The following is a 25,336-nucleotide window of genomic DNA, read 5'->3' on the forward strand; positions in this document are numbered from 1 at the left end:
AGGGAATGTCGCAGGCTGGTCATTCTCTAGCTTTAGCAAAGGGAAAACAAGAAGTTGAGTCTAACAGTAGCCAGTTTAACTTTCCAGAGTTTGGTTAATTATCTACAAACAGCTCTCAAACTAATTTAGTATTCAGGGCTCCAAATGTCAACAACCTTCTAGTTGCTAAGGGTTCCTAAACTGGCTCCTCCCAGGCATCCTAAACCCTCCCGTGGCCTCAAACACACTTCATTTATGTCCAACTTGATCATAACTACACACAACTTGAACTGCCTGCACTGAGAGAGAAAAGTAAGTATTAATACTGATCTTTATATGAAATGTGTTGATTGAAATGAGGAATTCTGCAGGTTTTTTTTCTTTTTGACATCACATCAATTTCTGAGTGTAAGTTATTGTTGCTAATTATTGTTCCTGATCTTGAGGCATCTATAGGAGCTGAATAGGATTGAGTTTTTTTCTTTTTTTTAAGCTTAGGTCACATAATAAAGAGATTCTCCCTCTCTCTGTCTTCTGGTTTTAATTATTATGCTGGAGTACAGCAGGATTGAGAGAGATCGAAATCCACAATTTAAGGCTATTTCCCTTTTTTCAACTTTGGTGCCTCTCAGCAATCACTGAAAATTGGCAAACCAGTTTTGCAGTGAGGCACTGTAGCTCTAAGCTTGGATTCTGAAGCCTTAACATCTGGATCCCAAGGGCTCTCAAAATAATTGAGATCATCAGCTCTCTTCTGTTTTCAAAGCTGCTAATCACACTTTTATTAACTGCAGCAGCAATCTTCTAATATGATCTGTGTAATTCTGGATGGGCTGGCTGGTTTGTCATACAGACACCAGCACAGCAGGTTCAATTCCCACACTGGCTGAGGTTAACATGAAGGCCCTTCCATCTCAACCTGTCTGAGTTGTGGTGACCCTCAAGTTCAACCACCACCAGTCATCTCTCTCTAATGAGACATCTGGGACTATGATGACTTTATTTACTTTACCACAAGATCATAAGTGGAAATAAATAGTGCTCGATTGCAGCAGGATGGTGTATCCAAAATTGCATGTTGCAAAGTGGAAGTATTTAGTTTCACCTTGCCACTCTTGGGCCCACCCAATGCATTTGGCATCTAACGCTGCTTTAGAGGGAAGGGGTAAAGAGGCAGAGGTTCACTGTGGCTGTCCTAACCTAACTACACAATTAGGTGCCATACTGACTTTGACATCCTGCTCGATTTTAATTTTCATTCCGGGTGGGGGTGTAAAACCCACCCAGTGCCATGAATTTCCCAGCTGGAGGGTCAGGTTAAAATTGGCTCCTATTTGAGCTTAGGATTGGTGATTTCTTCTCAAAAAAAGGGGGATCTGCCCACGATCTGGGATAAGCTCATGTCTGAGGAAGAGAAAGCCACAAATCCACCTAAGTTCCGAAACACCGGATATTGGGAAATAGTGGGACTGAGCTTGCCAACACTTGGTGCAGCAGAAATTGTGCCAAGTGAGCACCATCAATAAGATCAGAAAAGGAAGAACTTGCATTTAAATATCGTCTTCAAGACCTCAGGGCATACCAACACTGTTCACGGCCAATGACGTGCCTTAACTATTGTAATGCAGAGAAATACAGAAACCAAATTATGCATAGCAAGTTTCCACATGGAGAGCTGAAGAGACATTTGTTTATGTACCAATTCACTGCCTGAAAGAGGGAAAGTACAGAGGAGTGGAAGGAATGGGATAGATTAGTCAAAGAGCCAACACATGCTTGACAGGTAGATGGACGGGTCTCTTTCTATGCTGTAAGATTCTATGAACCTTTAGGGTTCAGAGGGATGTGTGCCAAATAGTGGCAAATGGGACTAGGTCAGATTGAGATGTCTGGTCAGCACAGACAAGTTGGACCGAAGGGTCTTTCCACGCTGTATAACTCTATGACTCTATGAATCTATGATCATTTGCTTTAATGATAGTCATCAAAGGATTAATATTTCTAACATACCAGGGAGAACACCCTACTCCCACAGGTTTCCTCTCATAGTCGAAAGACGTGCAGGTGAGGTGGATTGGCCATACTAAATTGCCTTGCAGCGTCCAGGGATGTGCATGCTAGGTGGGTTAGCCATTGTAAACATCAGGCTATGGGGATAGGGTGGGTGTGGGTTTGGCTGGGATGCTCTTCGGGGGGCTGATGCAGACTAAATGGGCTGAATGGCCTCTATCTGCACTGTACATATCCTATGATTCTAGGTAACGACAGCAGGTTTCCTTCCCTAAAGGGTATCGACAAATGAGGACAGAGCTTTCCTGATCTAGTGATGCAACAACTCCACCATTATATCCTAGTCCCTGCTGTTCTTCTGGCAGTGAATCTTTATCAAGCAACTCAACCCAGAACAACCTATGTCATTTTCAGAAGTGACTTTCCCAGGTGATATGATTGTAGAGCCTGAACTGTCCAAACACTTACAAATCAAACCCTGTCTTACTGTTTTGGGTTTCAAATCCTCCTCTGTTATTTGGGAATGAATTGGATGCTTTGGAAGATGACGATTGGCAGTAGGTATAGTATTTGTCAGGCTTACACCAATTCTTCATGTCAATCTGAAAGTAAACAGGAGGGACTTTTCATCTAATGCAGAGTTGCTTGCTGTGCTCTCTTGGATCAGTGCATCTTTTCCTGTTGCATTTATCTCATTCCAGCTTGATCACAATGAAGAACAATGTGAAGTTATTGCTGTCTGTGACAGTGCTGCTCTCCTTAGCCACCACACAAACAGGTATGAATGTGAAATCTTGTATTGAATTCAAAATCGTTAAACTAGCTGAATTCATAAAGGGGCAGTACGGTGGATCAGTGGTTAGTGCTGTTGCCTCACAGCACCAGGGACCCAGGTTCAACTCCACCTTCAGGCAACTGCCTGTGTGGAACTTGCATATTCTCCCCATGTCTGCATGGGTTTCTTCCACTGTCCAAAGATGCACAAGTTAGGTGGATTGGTCATGAGATGTATATGGGAATGGGGGACAGGTCTGGGTGGGATGCTCTTCAGAGGGTCAGTGTGGACTTGAAGGGCCAAATGGCCTGCTCCCACACTGTAGGGATTCTGTGATAATGTGTTAAATTCTTTGAAATAGAAGCACTTGCATTTTTACAATGCCTTTCAAAATCTCAGAATGCCCTGAACGAAATACTTCTGAAGTGCATGCACTGTTGAAATATTGAAAATGCAACAGCCTACTGCTTACAGCAAATTCACAGAAAACAATTAGGTTATGACCAGTTATTCCATGTTTGGTCAGAACAGCATGGAGAAGTTCACAACACTTCAAACAAAATAATGCTGTTAGATCTTTAAATATCTACTTAAGCATGCAGACAGGATCTCAGTTTAACTTCTCAGCTGAAAGACAGTATTTCTGACAGTGCAACACTTCATCAGCATTAGACTGTAAGTGCCAGCCTGGAATTTGTGCTCAAGGTCTTTGGTGTAGGACACAAAAAAATTCAGCTTTTTGACTCAGAGATGGCCTAACCAACTGCTATCCTCCAACCAAAATTACTGAAAACAGAATATCTGGTCATTATCACTTTCCTATCAGGGACCCTGCTGTGTTCAACTTGACTACCAGATTTCTCATGATTCAAAAGTGGCCACTTCAAAAATACTCAATTGATTGTAAATGCTTTGGGATTTCCTGAAGTTACCAAAGGCACTATAGAAATGCAAGTTCCTTCTTTAAGGTGGCTGTAACTGTTTTCTGTGCCCAAGGGACATAGAGAATTGGGTCTTTGTTGATCTTTCCAGAAATCCCTGTTGGAAATTGTGCACAAATTGACTGTCATGGAAGATTTGGAGAGTATTCAAATGTGTCGATGGAGAGTCATCTAGACTCGAAACATTGGCTTGCTCTCTCTCCATGGATGCTGCCTGACCCGCTGTGATTTCCAGCATTTTTCATTTTCAGTCATTCAACTGTGATGCTTTCCTAGTTGAATAGGCTTCCTATGTGAAGGTGATTACACCTAGGTGGGATACCAGTAGGCATTCATTAACCCTTGAAAGCAGCATTTCCCTGGGAAGCATCAGTGCCTTCGGGAAAGCAGGAAGATGATGTTGAAATATTTGTTCTAAAGCGTGTAGCATGGTTGTCATGTTCACCACCAGTCTGAGCTTTTTGCTTTTGTCACTGGGCAAATTTGCATTTTCTATCTGACCAAACCGGATGCAGCCATCGCACCCCCCTTGGGAGCTCTTGATCTTTTAGTCTATCTCCTTGAGTGAAATTAATGAAAGTATAGATGCCTCAGTGAGATCCTGATCTCATTTTCAGATTCAGACAGTGGTGAAGCAATTAAAAGCTGGGATTCTTTATTAAAAATGTCTATTTTTAAAAATGATTATTTTCAGAGTCCCAGCATGTTGGCTTCCTCTCTGTTCTTCATTCAGTTGTAAACTTCCTTTTTGGAGTGGAGTGAAAGACCTCTCTTGTTCTTTCTGGTTTGTTTTATCAGTTTTATTGTCAAGGATTCAGAAGTGGAAGAGGAACAGAGTGAGAGAGGGAGAGCAAGAGTATGTGAAGAGGACCCCTGAAACAAAACACAAAACACACAAGAGAGAATTTAGGCCAATTTATCAACCTCCCACAGAGTCGCAGGGCTGAAAGCTGATTGTATCTCATTCACCTTCTAATGCAGGAGATGTAGAGGGGTCAGGGGCGTTCCTCAGTTGGTAAAGGCTGTCAGAATAAGGGTAACACTCCTCTTCAATGTAAAATAATGAGATGGATCTTCCTTCTTAGCATATTCTCAGAAGTTACATTTCAAAGTAGATCTGTACAAAATCACGTAGTGGGTTTTGATAAAATAAACAAAGAGGAACTGTTGAGAGTCACGGGTGAAAATTAAAACTGAACACTTTATCTAACAAATTGGCAGAGATGGCCACAATCTGATTTGCAATCTCAGCCAGAATCCACCAGGCCCTGGGGATTGATACAACTGAGTAAGTTTACCAGGCAATGTAATAGGCAACCACATTGCTGTGGGTCTGGAGTCATATGCAAGCCAGATGAGGATGGCTGATATCCTTTCCTAAAGGACAGTACTGAACCGGATATATTTTATAAAAAATGAAAATAGTTTAATTGTAACCATTACAAAGTCTAGGCTTTAATTCAAGATTTATTAAATGAATTCAAATTCTACCAGCTGCCATGGTAGATTCAACCCCATTTTCACACAGCATCAGCCTAAATTATTTTACCGCTTGACCACTACCATGGCTTTAAGTGAGTGTGGGATGCCAGGATCATCATGATGAATAGGGACTCATGGCTGTAGAGGCAGGTTGGTTAGACCAATGGGTCTTTTCTTATCTACCATTTCCACATGTTCTTTTGCAATCAAGGTACACAGATTTAAGATCGTTGACAAAGGGACCAGGTAGGGTGATGACGATAAATGTTTTTATGTAGCGAGTCATCATGATCTTGAATGTACTGCCTGAAAACATGTTGGAATCAAATGCAACTGTAACTTTGAAAAGGGAACTGGACAAAAAGGAGAAATAAATAAAATTATTTAAGATTACTTGGATGACCTTTACAAAAAATTGGAATAGATGTGATGGGCCAAATGTACCCCCTATGTACTCTAAGTTTCAAAGTCACCAGCCTTGTGATTTTATCAATTGGGAACTGGCATTTCTTTTTTGTTTTTCTATTAAAACAATGCTGATCCCTCAGCCATATGGATCAACATGTTACAAATTTGATTCCTAGCATGCACTGATTTCAGTTTAGCAGGGCAGCAGAGTCCTACAGTTGGGCTCAATGCCACTTCAGCTAGGAATGAGGTTGTAGGAAGTAATGGGAGGAACAAGATTAGAAAAATTAACTGGTAGTTGCTAAACAATGCCTCCTGCTGAATAGTCAAAAAAGAGCAGAATTTTCCTTGCTTTTGCTATATTTTACTACTTGTGCCAACATGTAAAACCTGGAGGCTCCCAAGCTAATTTCCTCACAGTTCACTTCTGCTGCTCCTCTAACCCCACCACTGCATGACTCCTCAGTGGTAATGCACAGGCAACCAGTGAGGTTCAAGATTAAGCTTGACTGCAATGCTCCTATAGTCGAACAGTTAATTTGCACTGACTGTCTTTAGCTGCATAAATGAAAAGTGGCCACCAAGATGAGGTACCAGAGAGCAATGAGTTTTCATAGAACTGCAGCTTGATCTGATTTTCAGCCTAGGAAGGTAAATGATTGCTTTTTGTTGTTTATGTCTATCAAAATTAGGTCCTTCAATATTAAATTTTAAATTATATTTTGGGCATTTTTATCACTTTGATGCCAGCCTAAGTTTGGGTCCCTTCTCTTTTCACAGGTGCTATGGAGAGTCAGGATAGCCTTCAAGAGGTTAGAATGTTCTTCTAATACATACATAGCCTGTGGGAATGTAACATGTTTAATATTCCCGATATATCATACACATTTGAATATAGAGTTATTTACTATATATTGCCTATATAATTTTCTAACAAAATTATTTCCTATATATATTCCTGATGCATATAAATATTCCCTATATAGATAAATATTCTTTAAATTTATAAATATTTACAATAGAATTATTACCACTATATAATGTTCACTGCAGAAATATTCTCTGTATATAAATAGTTTATTTTGTATACATTCTTTACATAAATAAACACTTTCCCTAGGAAGATAGATTCCCTATTTATATAGCTACTTACAAATGACTTGGACTTGGCATATTATTAAGAATTGTACATGACTCATAAATGAAAATGTAGTCAACTGGGGAGTGAACTGGAAGTGATCTCAGGAGCACAGTCAGATTTGCAGATAGATTTAGTGTGAAATTCAATGTGGAGAAATTCAAGGTGATAGATTTGAAGGAGACAAACAAGGAGAACACGTGGCATGTATCACAGAAGAGTGAAACTGTAAAAGGAGAACAGCAGCAATTCTCATTTGCAGCACAGGAGGAAGGTATTCAGCCTGTTTTGCCTGCATTGGTCGACTATGATCCAACTACACTAATTTCATTTTCCATTTTGGCACATAGCCGTGCAGGCTATAGCAACACAGTGAAAACCTAAATATTGCTTAAACGTTAGCAGAGTTTTTGATTCAACCACTCTTTCAGGTAGTGAGTTCCAGACTCCCGCCACCCTCTCAATGAATAAAATTTTCCTCATATCCCCTCTTAGACTTCAGCCGCTTTCCATATATCTATGCCTGCTGGTTTGTGACCCCTCTACTAATGGAAAAATTGCCTTCCTATCCACCCTATCTATGCTCCTCATAATCTTATACACCACTATCAGGTCCCTCTCAACCTTCGCTACTCCAAGGAAAAGAATTGCTGCCTATCTGATCTGTCCTTAAACCTCAGATTTTCTAGCCCAAGCAGCAACCTTGTAAACTTCCTTTGCATCGTCTCTAGTGCAATCGCATCCTTCCCATAATTTGGTGACCAGAACTGCACACAGCACACCGGCTGTGGCCCAACCAGCATTTTCTATGTTTCCAGCACAACCTCCCTGCTCTTGTCTTTTAGCTCTCAACTAATAGAGGCAAGTGTCCCATATGCTTTCTCAACCATCTTATCTACCTTCCCTGCTACCTTCAGAGGTCTATGGGTATGCACACCAAGCTCCCCCTGATCTTCAGTATGTTCCAGGGTCATAATGTTCACAGTGTTATCCCTTGTTAGCCTTCCCGAAGAGCATTACTGCATACTTTTCATGGTTGAACTCCATTTGCCTCTGCTCTGTCCATCTGATCAGTCCATTGATATCCCTCTCACTTTTAAAGCTGTTAAACCTGCATGTACTTCTTCCATTTCTCTGTTCAATTCTTCTAATTCTTCACAAGTCCTCCACCCTGATCTCTACACATGCATCAATCTTTCCATTGTCAAGACCAATGCAAAATCTTCATCGAGGTCTGCGTCCGCAGACAGATTACCTCTATGGTCCCTACACTTGCCCTAGTCCTTCACTTGGTCATTATATATTTTTAAAGACCCCTTTGGGTTTTTCTTTATTCTGTCTGCTAATGTTTTCTCATGCACATTCTTTCATTTTCTTTTTAAGATTCCCCCCTGCACTACGTATACTCTTCTAAAGACTTTGCTGTATTGAGCCCTTAATGTCTGTCACAAACTTCACTTTTTCTCTTAATCCTAACCTTTATGTCTCTTGACATCCACGGTTCTCTGATTCCACCCTTTGACTTTACAGGAACATATTTGCTCTCTGTTCCCACTATTTCCTACCCAAATTCCTCCCACAGCACTGACACAGTTTTATCTGCAAGTAGCTACACCCAGTTCACTTGGACCGAACCTTAGCAAAATTAGCCTTTCCCCAGTTTAAAACTTTTAATCCAGGCCCATCCTTATCCTTTTCTATAATTATTCTAAATCTAACAATCACTATCTTCAAAATGTTCCCCTGCTGATACACTATTCACTTGCCTGAGCTCATTTACAAATATTAGGTTCATAACTATCCCTCCCTTGTGGAACTTTCTACAGACTGCTTAAAAAGTTCTGGATGCAATTTAAGAATTTTGTTCCCTCTCTGCCTTGCATCCTCAAACTATCCCAGTTAATAGTTAGGTAGTTAAAATCCTCTACTGGTACTACCTTATTATTTTTACATACTCTGAAATTTGATTAAGTATTTGATTCTCATCTCTCCCTGAGCTATTTGTGAGTCTATAGAACAGACTCAACAGCATACTTAACTCATTTGTGTTTTTTGCTTTCACCCAAATGGCCTCATTTGACAATTCTTCCAAGACATCATACCTCCTCACTGTTATAATTGATTCCTTGATTAATACTACAACACTCCTCCTCCTCTATTCCCCTCTCTATCTCACCTGAACACTTTATAACCAGCAATGTTGAGCTGATAATCCTGCCCATCTTTCAACCAAGTCTCAATCATAACTATGATATCATACTCCCACATGCCTACCTGTGCCCCTCAGCTTATCTACCTTATTGTTCAGGGTCCTTGCATTAAAATGTATTCCATGTAACCTTGTTAAACTTGCTTCTTACTTGTCTGGCCTCCCTTTCCTCTGCCTTTCAGGCTCACTTACTTGAGTTTTAACTCCTAATTCCATCTCAGTCTCCCCTCTGAACTACCTGTCAGGATCCCAACTCCCTGCCAATCTAGTCTAAATCCACCTGAACAGCATTAGCAAACCTCCCCACTAGGATGTTGGTCCCTGTTCTCATTTAGATGTGAGATGTAATCCTTCCACCTTGTAGAGTCCTTGTCTCTCCCAGAAATAGTCCAAGCCTCAGGAACCTAAAGCACTCCCTCCTGAGCCATCTTTCCAATCACGCATTCATCTGCTCTATCCTTTATGCTTATGCTTACTACTGTGAGTATCTGGAATTACTGCCTTTGAAGTCCTGCTTTGTAATTTCCTACTTAACTCCCTAAAGTCTGGTTGCAGTACTTCATTTTTCTTTCTATGTCATCAGTCCCAATGTGGACCATGGTCTCTGACTGCTCACCTACCTTCTTCAGAATGCCCTGCAACCATTCTGTAATATTCTTGCAGGAGCTTATAGAGAGAGGGAATGAGAGCACAAAGGGATTTGAAAACAAGATTGAGAAAGCTAGATCAAGGTGTTCCTGGGCTGTATTTTGATACAGGTCAGAGAGTGCAGGTATTTGATGAGTGACCAGGATCTGGTGCGAGTTAGGATTGAGGTATAAAAGATACAACAACTGAGGCAATGCTGAACTTAAACAGCTTGTTGGCTGGGTCACAGATGGAATATCATGCCCAGTTCTGGGACATCTCATTTGAGGAACAATGTCAAAGCCAACTTGGGGAAAATCTAAGATTGATCACAATCCCATTGAGAAGAGAATGCCAGAGAAATGGAAGTCTTCAACTTGTTTTTCACAGAGCAGAACAATGTGAAGACAAGAAGTTCTGGGCAATTCCTCATTTTCTCCTTCAACCAATAAAGAAAGAAAGCCCAGTTTTAACAACTTTAATGATTGAGACTCAACCTCATCAAAATTAAATCTCCCTGTAACTAAGTGCTCCTGTCTGTCCACATGCCCAGAAGAAATAATCAATCCTGACATGTTCTTCAAGATCATTCAGAGAATGATCCTACTTGCTAATGTGGCCAATAACATGTTTTCTTTTCTTATCTTTCAGCTGGAGCAGGTCAGAGAAAAGAGACAGCTTTCAAATCAGACACTGAGAGTCACCACCATTCTGGTAATCTTTCCTTTTATTACACATGTGGCACAACCACAAAAACCACAGCAATGCAAATAAATTTCCATCACCAAACAGGAATTTTTCTCATCAGATACATACATCAGCCTTTTCCATAGCAGTTATGTTTCAGAAGAGCAAAACCATAGTCAGTATCACAGACCAAACGTCATGATAGGTTAGAAACTAACTTTCACTTCTGGGTTCAAATCCAGTCCAAGATTAGTGGAAGATAATCTGCTCTGCCTAAGTAAGGCACCTGTGTGAAATTATTTTGACCGTCTCTTAACTATCATGATCTAACAGCACCAACATGCTACTAAATCCACAGTCTAGCTTGTACATGTCAGAAGGAAGGCAGATATGGGGAAATGGAATGAGCTTAATGTTAAATGAGAATTTTCAATAGAAACTTGGGCCAAACAGATCCAAAGATACTTCAGGAGACTAACAGAGAAATAAAACTTTAATCCTATCAATTATGAAATGGAATCATAAATCAGTGTCCTTGCAGGTACATTACTGCATCACTCCATCCTACTCCAACTTGGAATACTCAAATAATACAAACTCTAGTCCTTCAGATCAGTGCCAAAAGTTCTGCAGAAAAATTGGTGTCAGCTATACTAGTCCAGAGCCAGCGCACTATATCACAATGAAAGAGCTCAGCTTACTCATTAGTGCAAAGGACTTGGGGCTGTCAGTAGATTTTATTCTTTAATTTTAAGACAATGAGCTATTGCCACAAGTGATCTGGTGGTGAGAGAAGTTGTTTGGTTGGACGTGATGGCACTTCCAGATATTAAAAAAAGGAAAAACAATTGAAACTAAGAGCTGAGGATTCTTATAGTGCAGTGTTACTGTCCCTATCTCTGAACTAGGAGACTCAGGTTCAAGTCCCACTTTCTCTAGAGGTATGTTATAATAGGTTGATGAGGAAAATATCTTAAGGCAGTGAATTAATCATCCAGCCTGTCACATAAACTGCAGTGCCAAAATATTGCTGCACTCTTTCAGGTGCCATCTTCTAGATGAGTTGTAAATCCAGGGTTCCCCAAGTGACCATAAAAGATTTCACACCCATAATAGTCCTTGTCAACATTTATCCCTCAGCTGACACCAATAGAATAAATATTATTATGTCTGTTTTTGACCTCAAGCTTCCAGCCACTTGCCATTTCAATACACTATCTTGCTGTCATGCTAACATTTCTATCCTAGGCCTGCTGCAGGGCTCCAGCGAAGCCCAATGCAACTTGAAAGAACAGCACCTCATTTTCCACTTGGGCACTTTACAGCCTTTAGGACTCAATATTGAGTTCAACAACTTCAGACTAACACGAACACTGTTCTCCATTTTTATCATACCCTTTCCCATTCCCCTCCATCCATTGTTGCATTTGAATGGATTTTCTCCCAGCAAAGCTGAACTGTTATCTGCTGTACATTTTACCATTAGCAGCTATTCTGCAACTGTGTCTCTCCTCTACAACCATTAGTACTCCCTTTACCTTTTGCTCTTTTAAGGATTCTTATGGTACAATGCTAGTGTCCTTACCTCTGGGTGAGAAGGTCCAGCTTCAGGTCTCACCTGTCCTGGAGATGCATCATACCATGTCCAAAAAGGTTGATTAAAACAACTAAAACCTATCATGTTCAGTTCTAAAGAACAGTCATATTGGCCTTGAAATGTTAACTTTATTTCTTTCTTCACAGATGCTGCCAGGCCTGTTGAGTTTCTCCAGCAATTTCCGGTTTTATTTCTGGTTGTTTTTGTTGTTGGTGGGAGTTGATTGTGTGAAAATTGATTAACATGCTTTCTGACAGTATAACTGCAATTACATTTCAAAAGCACTTAATTGGGTGTCAAGTGTTTTGGGACATCCTGAAATTGTCTAAGATGCTATAGAAATGTAAGTTTTGCTCTTTAATCTAAATCTCTGCCTCTTTCTCCAGTTTATTCTGACAGCACATTTTCAGGACTCTTCAGGTTAATCTTCAGCGCCTAAAATTCTATTTCACAAAATATATTCTTCCTTCCAGACAAATCTTAATAAGATTATCTTCCAAAGCACATTTAATGTTGATCTGTGGTGAGAAACATGTACAAAGTCCTGAGCATAGCACTTGGGTAACCAGAATGGATGAGGTTACATGAGACTAATAAAAAGATTTAAACACTCAGTCAAATTAAAATGGTTAGATACCAGTCAGGCAGACAAGAAAGGAAAGATTTTGCATTATAAAGCATATTTCATTGGTGTGATTGGTTCAGTAAACATGCTGATGGGGTTTTCTTGACATTTTTATTCAAAAGCAAAGTCCATTTATTATGGCCAAGCCTTCGGGAGGTTTCGAAGGATTCTGTATCGACTTGCTTCAAATTTTCGCAGAAAAGTTAAAATTACGCTATGAGATCAAACTTGTGAAGGACGGTTTCTATGGAAGAAGACTGGAAAATGGCAAATGGACCGGAATGTTGGGGGAATTGATGGCAGAAGTAAGCTCTTTCTTAAGTTTCGTTTTTGAATGTGTGTGATAATCATTGACCATTCTTCTTTGCCTGAGATGGAGGGCCATCTTCTTGAATAAATTATGAGTCCAGGATTACCAGTTCAGGAATATAATCACAATGTCACTGGACACCAATAAGTGGACAAGTAAGTTTGGCTTTCCCTCCCTGTGGGTTGGTGCTAGTATGTTGTGCTGATTGAAGGTCAATAGCAGAATGGTAAAAGTTGTCATGATGTCTATTACACATGCCTCCTGCACATAGGTTTTCAGTCTGGTCAGTATGATGTGAGTCAGGCAGCATCAGAGGAGTAGGAGAGACGATGTTTCGGGACTGGTTCTGATGAAGGGTCTAAGCCCGAAATGTCAATTCTCCTGCTCCTCTGATGCTGCCTGACCTGCTACGTTCCTCCAGCTCCACACTGTATTGACTCTGATTCCAGCATCTGCAGTTCTTGCTATCTCAGTATGATGTGGTATCGGACTCCTGATTTTAAGATAGATGCATTCTATCTAGTCTTGGCTCCTAGCACCATTGTGAGATCAGAGTGAAGATGACAGGGAAACTTCCTTTCAGTGAAATGTTTACATTACTCAGATTGTGATGAAGGCATGGTTAATTTTCCATGGATCAGCATAGATTCAATAGACCAACTATTACAATGAAAATGATAAAGAATTAAAGAGGGAAGATGGACCTTTAACGCTACACTTTTTGGGAGAAGAGTGCCAGGAACGATCAATTTGCAGAGGGAGGCCTAAAGTCACAGGAAAGGTAACACAAGCTCCTTACACAATGGGTGAGGCAATAAGGCCTGTAGTTACTTGAAACTGCCTAACCTGCATACTGCTCCTATGTTTTTTACCAATATCCTTGGATTAATGAAGAGGAATATCAGGCAGTAGCCATGCTCCTGAACTTTTCCTGATTAAATTTGCTGCTGTGGCAAGTGCTGTTTATTGTGAAATAGCTCTCAACACTCATTGTCTAGCACAAGATATAAGGAAATGGAATGGATAAGGAGGCACCTTCCCCTCTGTTCAGGGATAGTGTGGTAAGGAACAGTACACCCAGCTTAACGTTTAAAGGTTTTTATGTAATTCCAAGCTTGCTGCTGTTGGAGAGAAGGGTTAATTAGTAATTTTCACCACTTCTAACTGATTCTTCTCAGGAGGCAGATGTGGCCATCGCTCCATTGACTATCACCATGGAACGTGAGAGGGTGTTCAGCTTCACCCGTCCATTCATGTCTGTGGGAATTAGCATCCTGATACGTAAAGACTCCAACAACCAGGGTGCCAGTCTTTTCCAGTTCCTGAGCCCATTCTCAGCTAACACCTGGCTCAGCCTTCTCATCGCCTACATCTTGACCTGTTTCTGCCTGTATCTTGCAGCAAGGTATTCTTTCAATGTTTGTCGGATTTAATTTTGACCAAATTGCAGCGGAATGCAAGATCAGATTTCTGATGACAGAGAGAGAAAAGTAAGAAGGAAATGAGGGGGATAAGTAAAGAAGGAGAAAAAGGAGAAAAAAATGAAGGGACTGCAAAAGCTGGAAAATAAGAAAATCTCCTTAGCTTGACATTTTCCATTCTTCCAGGGAACAAATTGTCAACTTTGTTAGAGAAAGTCATAATGATGGTCTGTACAGGAAGAGAAAAGAGCAACATTATAGGAGTTCAAAACATGAAATACTGTGGGTTTTATTCTTTCAGGGAATGTAGGCATTGCTGGTTAGGCCAATATTTATTGCTGACCCCTAACTGCTCAAGGGGAGTCAGGTATCAACCACATTGCAGACAGAACAGAGTTAGCATTGTAACAAGGTCAGCCAGGTGGACTTCATAACATATGAGTTCCCTGGTTGGGGCTGTTAATCTGGTCCAATCAGGGAACGCTCATTGACAGATAAGAACAGGAGTGTCAGACATCCTGTTCACTCTGAGAGCTGGCTCTGAGGGAGCTGGATCAGTGTCAAGGACTTTATGTGGGTACATAAAGGGTGACTTGGTGACGGGAAACCAGCTTCTGTGGAGTTATTTCAAGCATCACCAAAACTTCAAACAATGCCACAGGCCTGCATTGTCACTGATCCCTTCTGGTGCAACCACTCAGACCAAGAGCTTCCAGCAGCTCAATTGTGCCACTTGCTGGAATTTTGTTGGTACAGCAGCTGTTTGTAACTTTACAGAGTAAACCTCCATGGGCCAAATCTTAGAGGGATCGGAACAACTTGGGCTATTGTATAATGTTTGGCAGAGTCGGGCAATAATGGGTGGGGCTCTCCACTACTTCAAGATCATCTCACCTCACCTTTATTGCTTTTCACAAGGTCAGAAGTCACACAACACCAGGTTATAGTCCAACCTTAGGTTTATTTGAAATCGCAATCGTTTGGAGTGCTGCTTCTTCGTCAGACTTCACCAGATGGAGGAGCAACACTCTGAAAGCACGTGATTTCCAATAAACTTGTTGGACTATAACCTGGTGCTGAGTGACTTCTGACTTTGTCCACCCCAGTCCAACACCGGCACCTCCACATCATGGTTCTTCACAAGCGGCACGGTGAGATTCTTGCTAGGAAGCAGCAAGACACCAAATTGACAGCGATTGACGCTTGTTGAAGGCCTTGTTAAGGTCACAACTTCCCTCATTAATATTCAGCCTCCCAACTTATCAAACTTGCCAACAAGCTGGAGGTCAGGAAAACTCAACAAGGAAACCAAAGCGTGTACCTGGTGAGCTCAGCTCCCCACTTGCCCTGAACAACACCCATGCTGCCCACAACCAAACAATAACACAGGAGCATGATCCATGGGCATCAGGCACACACACCCCGCACTGTAGGACACTGCATCTGACATCTGCCAATCCCAGATGACCAGCCGGGCACTTCTCCAATGCACTGGAAGAACAGACTCATATTGCAGGATGCAGTGGCAATTAGCATTGAGCGGCTGCGGTAGGGACACTTTGTGCACAGGACCAGGCACCAAGCTTGCAGAGCGGGTTGGGCTAGGCTGGGCTATATCTCAGTGCTGCTCACTTGCTCTCTTTGTGTTCACTCACTTAGTGGTAACCTACATGCTCTGCCTTGCCTTTCCTTGCCATGCAATTTGTGCAGTGACAACAACAGGCCATTTTTCTTGAGTATGTGCCTCTGTTGTACATGGAATGTGTCATGGCCAGTCTTTTGGTTCCATAGTGGCAAGTCTGGATGTAAGGTTAATACAGTAGGGAAGATGTATAGGCACCAGTCAAGGATCTAGACACACTTAGTCCAGGGCTGTCCAGTCAGTCAGTTCAGGGGGTGGATCATCATCATGGGATCAGGGAGGCGTGTGTGTTCATTGCTGCAGAACTGAGCCCTGGCAGGTTAGCCTCCTGGACTGGGGACTGCAGGCTCTAGGGAAGGGCACAATGGGGAAGAAATAGCTGCAGGCACACTCAGAATGGGCGAGGTAAGTGACTCAACCTGTGAGGGAGGGAGCTGTAGCAAACACCTATCATCAGGCTTTTCAGAACGTTGTTCACTGGCCCATACAACGTACAACACACAGGAAAGCAGGTCGCTGACTCCCTGACCATCCTACATCATTGATCTTCTCTGCGTGTTACATCTCCCTGGCGCAACCAACTATTAGACAGCTCATTGTCAGTCACTGTCAGCACTTCTTGCACACAGAGGGAATGCTGAACAGTAGGGATGTTGCATAAGGAAGGCCAAAGGTTTTCAACATGACCCAATGTCATGTATACGTATTGCTCCCTGTGCTTCCAGATGGTGCATTAGGGTCTCAGCACAGAGCTCTATCCATGGCGCCTCATCTGTGCCATGAAGTAGTGGTGGGTGGTGTGAAAATGCCTTTAGTACAAAAACAGACTCACAACCGCTGGTAAGTTAAAATCAAGAACATTTTGTGCATAAACTGAAAGTGACCTACAAACCATTTTCACCCATGCCACCAAAGTATGTTTTCTTCTTTCTCCCCCTTTCTATGGCACATTGGCTCAGTGGTTAGCACTACTGCCTCACAGTATCAGGGACCCGGATTCAATTCCAGCCTTGGGTGACTGTTTATGTGGAGTTCGTACATTCTCACCGTGTCTGTGCGGGTTTCCTCCGGGTGCTCTGGTTTCTTTCCAAAGTCCAGGTTAGGTGGATTGGCCATACTAAATTGCCCATTGCCTCCAGGGATGTGCAGGCTAGGTGGTCTGGGTGGGTTGCTCTTTGGAGGGTTGGTGTGGTTTCAATGGGCTGAATAGTCTGCTTGCACACTGTGGGGATTCTGATACTACATCTTAGTGGACTTTCTGGTCTACAGCTGGGGTCAAAGAAGCCTGTTCAGCTGTTGAGCCTATAAGCCCTGGAGGTGTGGTAGGGTGACCCCTGGGGCATCTGTCTGGACAGACTAGGCATGCCGAGGGTCTTCTTGCCAGAGACAAGTCAACCTTCCTTTGCTTCAAGTTCCAAGGGTCACAGGGGAGTAGGCAGGCTGGAGGCAGTGGGTTCGGCCACCAATGCAGGATCCTGAGTCTGGGTGCACAGTGACTTTTTAGAGATAGTACAACTGCAATGGATTCTGAGTTTTCAGTGGATATGCACTGAGTGGTGATTTTTTTTGTGGAAATGGCATGTGGAAATTGGACATGAGAGCACCATAGCGGAATGATAGGCAATTAATGAGATGAGTTTGGTATGATAGGACAAGAAACCCTCCCAAAACTCAACGCAACTTGGACTTAGCCAAAAAGCATAAGGTTCAGGCCCCCTCTTTCTGTTCCCTCAAGCACTTTTGGGATATGAGACAGCATGGCTAAAGTAAATATCGCACTTTAAAAGTTTATGGTTATAAAAATCAAATGGGGTAAAATATTGCTTTTATGGAGAATTACTGGATGTTAACTAAACAATGCGCAATATTTGATGCAACCATTATTTTGCAGACTGAGTCCCAATGAGTGGAGGGAGCCTGAAGTTGAAAATACCCATTTCTCACTGTTTGACAGTTTCTGGTTTGGAGTCGGAGCTCTCACTCTACAAGGTAAAGTATCTCTGAGCACAGAGTCAGGAGCTGACAGTGGGCTTGAATGAGCTGGGTTCTGTCCTGTAGATTGTCATATTTTCCATGATTTGCCAGGGTGTAAAAGTCTGGTCAGTGCTAATCTTCCAGCTCAGCTTTGTTTTTTGATTTTGATTTGGTCATTGTCACATGTACTGAGATACAGGGAAAAGTATTGTTTTGTACAATCATACAGATTTTTGTAGAAATCATACTAGACAAATCATACTTTGCATAAGTACATCAGGGTAATAGAACAGAATGCAGAATATAGTTTTACACTCTACACAGAAGGTGCAGAGAAAGATAGTTCTGGTGAGATCTGGTCATAAGTCTGGCAACAGCCAGGATGAAGCATTTCCTAAATCTATTGCTACATGTTTTCAAACTTTTGTTTCTTCTAACCAATGGAAGAGGGTGGAAGACAGTATAACCAGGGTGGGCAGGATCTTTGATTATTTTGGCTGCTTTCCTGAGGCAGCAGGAAGTGCAGACGGAGTCAATGGAACGAAGGCTGGTTTTCGCAATGGACTGGGCTGAATTCACAACTCTCTGTAATTTCTTGCGGTCTTGGACAGAGCAGTTGCCACACAAGCTGTGATGCATCTGGATAGGACGCTTTCTATGGTAATTGACATGAGACTGCAAAAGAATGTAAAATCCCCTTAGTTTCTGTGCTCCAGGTCTTTGGACTTTCACTGGCTCCTGTCCCAAGAATCCAGAAGAATCAGTAAGAGTACTGTAGATCTAGCTAAAGGTGAAACTGTTCTTCAATGGTAATAGCAATCTGCAATAGTAAAGTGCTCCTTCTTTACTGTCCTCCAATGATGCAACACTCTGTCATTGCTGCCCCACGAACACAGTGCTCCAGGAGCTGTTTAACTAGGACTTTGTATATATGCAGAACAACTGATACCCCTTGTAAGAACATGAGAAATAGAAGAAGGAATAGACCAGTTACCCCCTCCAATCTGCCCCACCATTCTATAAGATCATGGCTTTTCTGCCCAAGGCTTCACCTCCACATTCGTGCCAGCTCAGCATAGGCCCGAATATCTCCTTATTCTGTAACTATGCCTCCTAGTTTGAAAGTCCCTCACTAGTGGAAACATGATAGATATGTCTACATCTATCTGCTAGGTTCAAAGTCCTGAATTTCAGTCGCCTTTTTGATTATTTTCTGTACCTATCCAAAACATTTTAATGAGCTGTGTTCAGGATCTCTTTGGAGCTTCATTGTTTCTAGTTTATCATCATTTAAAAAGTACTCTGACTTAACCTTTTTAGGTTTATCAGATTAAATAGATTTGCCAATTATGCTTTTTCATTTTATTAGCATCTCTGCAATTTTGTGCCTCCATAATTTCAATTTATAGAACACGTTTAACACAGTAAGATGCCAACTTACAGATTGCAATGTTGCCTACCTTTCTGTAATTGGAAAACTTTGATATATAGCTTTTTATCCTGTCAACTACAAGAGTAATAAATATGTTGAATAGTTGAAGCTTCAACATAGATCTCTGGGGGACCCCATTAGTCACATCCTGCCATTCAGAGTTCTTGCCCATGTTTGCTCCTGTTTGCCTTACTATTTAGCCAATTTCCTAACAACGTCAATAATCCGTCTTCAGTTTCTTCATGGTAGTATAATCTGTCCAGGATCATGTAGGTATTTTGGTAGGGCACCAGAAAGTGGCTGGTAGTCATTTGGATGTATCCTTGCAAATTATCCCTCAATGATGTCTTTGAAAGCAGAGGATAGAAATGGGAGGTAGGAGTGCTGTGTGTTGCTCTGGCCTTCATAATAAAAAAAGTGATAATAAGACACAAGATTTACAAGAATAATACAAGAATGGAGGGGTCAATACTGGCTAAAATAACTGAACAGACTGGGGCCCTTTTTTCTAGAAAACAGAATAAGGAGTGACCTTATAAAAGTCTTTGTATTTATGAATTTTGATAATGTAGAGGTAAAAAAGATGTTAGACTAGTGGGATTACAAAACTAGAATGTATGATTGTCACTAATAAGGAATTCAGGAGAAACTTCTTCATGGAGAAATGTGGAACTCAATATCATATTGTAAATTATGTGAGCTGAATAGCATAAATGTTTCTAAGGGAAAGCTAGGTAAGCAAGAGGGGGAAAGGAATAGAAAAATACACTGATTGACTCAATGTAGGGTACAAAAAGAATCACATGGAGTGTAAGCAGCAGTCGGGTCAAGTTGGGCTGAATGGTCTGTTATTGTACTGTAAATTCTGTAAAAATAATATCCTTATTGTATTTCATTAGGTGTGGGGCCACATCCCAGAGCTCTGTCCACACGTATCATTGGGATAACCTGGTGGCTGTTCGGCATTGTTTTCCTGGTAGCGTACATTACATATTTTGCAGCCTCATTGAATTCAGAGACTCAGGGACCACTGATCAAATCCTTTGCTGATCTTGCAGAACAAAATGAAATTGACTATGGCACAGTATATGGTGGTTCAACGTTCTCATTCTTCAAGGTATGCACTTGGAGATGGATAAGTATGGATATTGCAGCGCACCGGTTACAATACAGGAGAAAAAATCCAGGCGCGTAGACTAATAATGTGCACAATGTGTGCAAGTCCCATTGTGGTAGCTTGTGAATTTGAATTCAAGTTCTAAAAATAAAATCCTAACAACTCCTGCAACTGGTTTTAGTAAAAGTAACCGAGAATCTGTCAGGCTGTCATAAAAGAAACAGTTGGTTCACTAATTTATTTTATGGAAATAAATTTCAAATTTTGGCATGTGACTCTATATGGTTAACTCTTATTTGCCCTCTTTGGTGGCCAAGCAAGCCACTCAAAGGTTTGAATAAGTGGTTCACCTACCATCTCCTCAAGGTAACTATGGGTGGGCAACAAATTCTGGTCTTGCCAGTGATGCACACACAGGAATGTGAAATGTTAAACATCCTTGAGTGCAAAAAAAATTTGAAAAATCCTGATAACTAATCAGTGAAGAGCAGCAAAGCATCCATCAAAAAAGAATGTTTGGCTAATTAGGAGTGAGATCAGCATAGCTAACAACTAATAAAGTCTTAGCTGAGGGCTCTTGTACCACAGTAGTAAAATCCCTCCCTCAGGACCAAGATACCCAGGTTCATGTCCCATCTGCTGCAGAGGTGTGCAACAATATCTCTGAACAGGTTGATTAGAAAATATCTACAGTATAATAAGGCAACAGTGAAATCCATTAATGTAGTCAACAAATAGATAGGAATTAACAAAATGCTGTTTCTATCCTAAACAATTTGATCTTAGAGGTTTATAAAATCATGAGGGGCATGGATAGAATAAATACACAAGGTCTTTTCCCTGAGGTGGGGGTGTCAAAAACTAGAGGGCATTGGTTTAAGATAAGAGGGGAAGATTTGAAAGGGACCTAAGGGTCCCAGAGGGTGGTGAGTGTATGGAATGAGCTGCCAAAGTAGTAGAGGCTGGTACAATTACAACATTTAAAAGGCATCTGGTTGGGTATATGAACAGGAAGGTTTTAGAAGGATATGAGCCAAATGCTGGCAAATGGGACTAAATTTATCTAGGATATCTGGACCAAAGAGTTGGACCAAAGAGCCTGTTTCCAGGCTGTACATCTCTATGACTCTAAATGAGGATGATTCAAGTCACCTAAAGCCTTGAATCCTTTCACAATGTTATAGCTGGTCGAAATCTGAAATGAAAGCAAGAAATGCTGAAAAATAGACAGCAGGTCAAACAGTATCAGTTGAGATAAAAAACAGGGAAGTAACAATTCAGATTGATGATCTTTCATCAGAGCTGGAAAGAGTTAGTGATTTAATGGTTTATAAGCAGGTGCAAAGCCTTTGGGAAAAGGGGAAAGAAAGAACACATAGGAAGATCTGCACCACAGTGGAGAGTAGCATGTGATGAAAAGATAAAAAGGGTAATGGCAGAACATGCAAATGATGGATGTAGAAGTCTAAGATGCTGAGGGATTAGCATTTATCTAATTTCTACTTATCATTCTATTAACAAATGTTTCTTTTATTGAAACAAATATCTTCAATATTATTGCAGCTCTCAAAGATTCCAATCTACCATAAAATCTATGAAAAAATGAACAGTAAAAGTGATTCTGTCTTAGTTCATACAATGGAAGAAGGGATACAACGAGTGCTCAACTCCAACTATGCCCTGATTGGTGAATCCTCAACAATAGACCTGGCTGTTGCAGAGCACTGCAACTTGATGAGGGTTTCCAACTTTGCAGCTATTAGGGGATATGGAATTGCTACTCGCCTTGGTGAGTTGCAACCTCTTTACTAATTCAGTTGTCTTATTTAAGATAGTTGGATGTGTTTCTTGAGAAATTTAACATTTTGATTGCAATTCAAAGAATTTGGATTGACTACGGTATGCTTTGGAATGTCCTGGTGACAGGTGATGCCTTATATAACTTCACACCAATTCAACATTCCATATTTCCATCCCCACCAAATGAATATTATGTCTTCTCACGGTTGTACAGTTTAATTATCAATTGTACTTCAGGAATATGTCATGCTTTGTTTTGTTTTTATCTCAAGGTGACCCACTTAGAGACTATTTGACTCATACCCTTTTGGAACTTGAGGAATCTGGACAACTCCAGCAGCTGCAAGCGAAATGGTGGAAATCTTCATGTAGTGTTGAGCACTCAGCAGAATGGAGTCCACTGAAAGTAAACCAGATTGGGGGCACCTTCCTCTTTCTAGCAATTGGATTGTCATTGGCCTTAGTTGTCGCTTGCATCGAATTGGCTGTCAAATCAAGAAAAAAGGCTGATCAAGATGTATGTATTCCAGTAATTCCTCCTTCCAAACCCCAAAGGTATTTTTCTCCTCCTCTTCCTAGTTTTACTACACCACACAGCAAAGGGGAGAATAAGGCAAAATTCCGACATCATTTCCCATGGCACCTCAGTTAGCTGCAGAGGTAGATGAGGCAATGCACATTCACAGAGGACAAAGGGGAAAAGTTAAACACACTTACTATTCATCTAACTCTTTACAATGCACACATGCACACTGTTTCTCGTGCACATGTCCTCTCAGTTTTGCACAACTGTACACATTCCCAGCCTCTCATACATTCTAATAAGTACACATTGTACACACATTCCACCCTTACATTGATACTCACATTCACACTTTCACACTATTCTCTCCCAGCCACACATACAGTCTATCACACACAATATAAAATACACTGTCCCGGAATTACAGGAAGAAAACAATTGGACTGACAATAGCAATGGCTCAGGGTGCCCGATCCCTTTCATTAATTTATTTATCTTTTTTCCTTTGTACACTCTCTAACTCCAGGATATCCTGTTTTGTGATACAGACATCATAACTAGGTATTACTCAAAGTGGAGTGAGCAAGTCTGTTATATATATAGGGACTGTGAAGGAGAGAGTCAAGACAAGCAGGAGTCTCCCTCCCGCTGCCACATCCTCACTTTCCTCTCCTCCTCCCCACCATTCATAGCTGCAACAAGTTTAAAGCTGGAACCCTTAAGTACACATGCATGAATTTAAACAGTGCATAGGACACATGCACGTGGTATCAATACACATGGCCTATATAAACTGTCACATCATGGAATTTGTGTTTTTTTAAATTCTTCATGCAATATAGCATTACTCACTAGGCCAGCATCTTTTACCCCTTTCTAATTGCCCTGGAGAATGTTTTGGTGATCTTCCTTCTTGAACGCTGCAGTCCTTAGGATGCAGAGGTACCCATGTTAAGAATTATGATCCAGGATGTTGACCCAGGAGCAATGAAGAGAAGGCTATATAGTTCCAGTCAGAATGGTGTTTGTGCCTTGCAAAGGTGATGATAATCCATGCATCTGCTGGCCTTGGCCTTTTAGGTGGCAGAGGTGGTGTATTTGGAAGATATCGTCAAAAGGGCCTTGGTATATGACTGCAATGCCTCTTGTATATGGTACTCACTGCTACCATTGTGCATTAGTGGTGAAAGGAGAGAATGTTGAAGATGGTGGGTGGGGTGTCAATCAGGCAGGGCTCTGAGTTGTATGGTGTTGAGCTTCTTATGTTTTTGGAGTTGCACAATGCAGACAAATGGACAATATTCCATCACACTCCAGATTTGCATCTTGTAGATGGTCAACAATCTTTGGGAGACAGGCAGTGAGTTACTTGTTGCAGACTTCCTCATGTCTGCTCTTTGAGCCACACATTGGCTACAGCTGGTCAATGGTGCCTCCCAGAATATTGATAGGGGGAATTTAGTGGTGGTAATGCTAGTGAATGTTTTGGGCAATGGTTAGATTCTCCTTTTTGGAGATAGTCATTCCCTCTCATTTGCTTGGCATAGATGCTACTTGTCACTTATCAGCCCAAACCTGGATACTGTCCTGGTATTGCAGCAGATAATCACGGATACCTTCCTTTGTGCTAAGTATAACTTCAAACAATGTAATGTTTCCTCCCTATTTCCATTGATTGTAGTTTTGCTCGGGCTCCTTGATGCTGCACTCAGTTAATATGGCCTTGATGCCAAGGACAGTAATTCTTACTTCAATTATTCTTACCTCACTTCTGGAGTTCAGCTCTTTTGTCTATGTTTAGACCAAGGATGTAATGATGTCTAGAGCTAAATGATCCTGATGGAACCCAAACTAAGCATCAGTGAAGACTTTATTCCTTTGAAAATACCACTTGATAGTACTGTTGATAACTATTTTTGTCACTTCGCTTAAAACCAAGGCTAGACTGATATGACGGTAATTGGAAAGGTTGGATTTGACATAAAGATAGGTGAAGGGACAGGTAGTGTTGAGAAAGCAAGGAGGCTGTAGAAGGACTAGGACAGGCTAGGAGAGTGGGCAATGAAGTGGTAGATGGAAAACAATGTGGGAAAGTGAGAGGTTATGCACTCTGGCAGGAAGAAAAGAGCATAACTATTTTCTAAATGGGGAAAGACTTTGGAAATCTGAAGCATAAATGAGCTTAGAAGTCCTGGTTCAGGATTCTCTTACTATTAACATGCAGTTTCAATTAACAGTTAGGAGGGCAAATGCAATGTTAGCATTCATTTCAAGAAGACTAGAATATAAGAGCAGAGATATAATGCTCCATCCACATGGATAAGGAAAACCACCAGTTCAATTGGGACAACACCAGGATCCTGGGACAGGCGAAGCAGAGACAAGTATGGGAATTCCTAGAAGCCTGGTACTTCACTAAGAAAGCCATCAATAAACATATTGAGCTAGACCCCATATACACTCCACTGTGAACGGACACCAGAGTTTAAATAACAGGCGGGTAAATATAACCCAGCTCAACGGACACCAGAGTTTAAATAACAGGCGGGTAAATATAAAAGCACTTCATCAAAGGCTGCACTGATGATGTTACCCAGCAGGGTAATGAAACATCTGCGGAACGACGAACCAGCTCGGTG

General features: G+C 41.3%; 1 protein-coding gene across 2 annotated transcripts in view; it reads left to right on the plus strand.

The window, feature by feature from the left end:
- The first annotated feature begins 224 nt into the window (after positions 1-224).
- LOC109918037 (probable glutamate receptor) overlaps positions 225-25,336 on the plus strand; it is a 29,490-nt gene continuing 4,378 nt past the window's right edge. The window contains exons 1-10 of one of the 2 annotated variants that reach the window (XM_048614841.1): positions 225-291; positions 2,691-2,767; positions 6,376-6,407; positions 10,221-10,283; positions 12,601-12,783; positions 13,967-14,193; positions 17,743-17,840; positions 20,157-20,374; positions 21,938-22,163; positions 22,447-22,729. In XM_048614841.1, the coding sequence (XP_048470798.1) occupies positions 2,701-2,767; positions 6,376-6,407; positions 10,221-10,283; positions 12,601-12,783; positions 13,967-14,193; positions 17,743-17,840; positions 20,157-20,374; positions 21,938-22,163; positions 22,447-22,729 (1,397 nt within the window). In that variant the 5' untranslated portion in view covers positions 225-291; positions 2,691-2,700. The remainder of the gene's footprint in view (positions 292-2,690; positions 2,768-6,375; positions 6,408-10,220; positions 10,284-12,600; positions 12,784-13,966; positions 14,194-17,742; positions 17,841-20,156; positions 20,375-21,937; positions 22,164-22,446; positions 22,730-25,336) is intronic. The other variant, XM_048614842.1, reaches the window with a different exon arrangement.

This window comes from Rhincodon typus, chromosome 31, assembly GCF_021869965.1.
Source record: "Rhincodon typus isolate 14 chromosome 31, sRhiTyp1.1, whole genome shotgun sequence".
NCBI lineage: Eukaryota > Metazoa > Chordata > Chondrichthyes > Orectolobiformes > Rhincodontidae > Rhincodon > Rhincodon typus.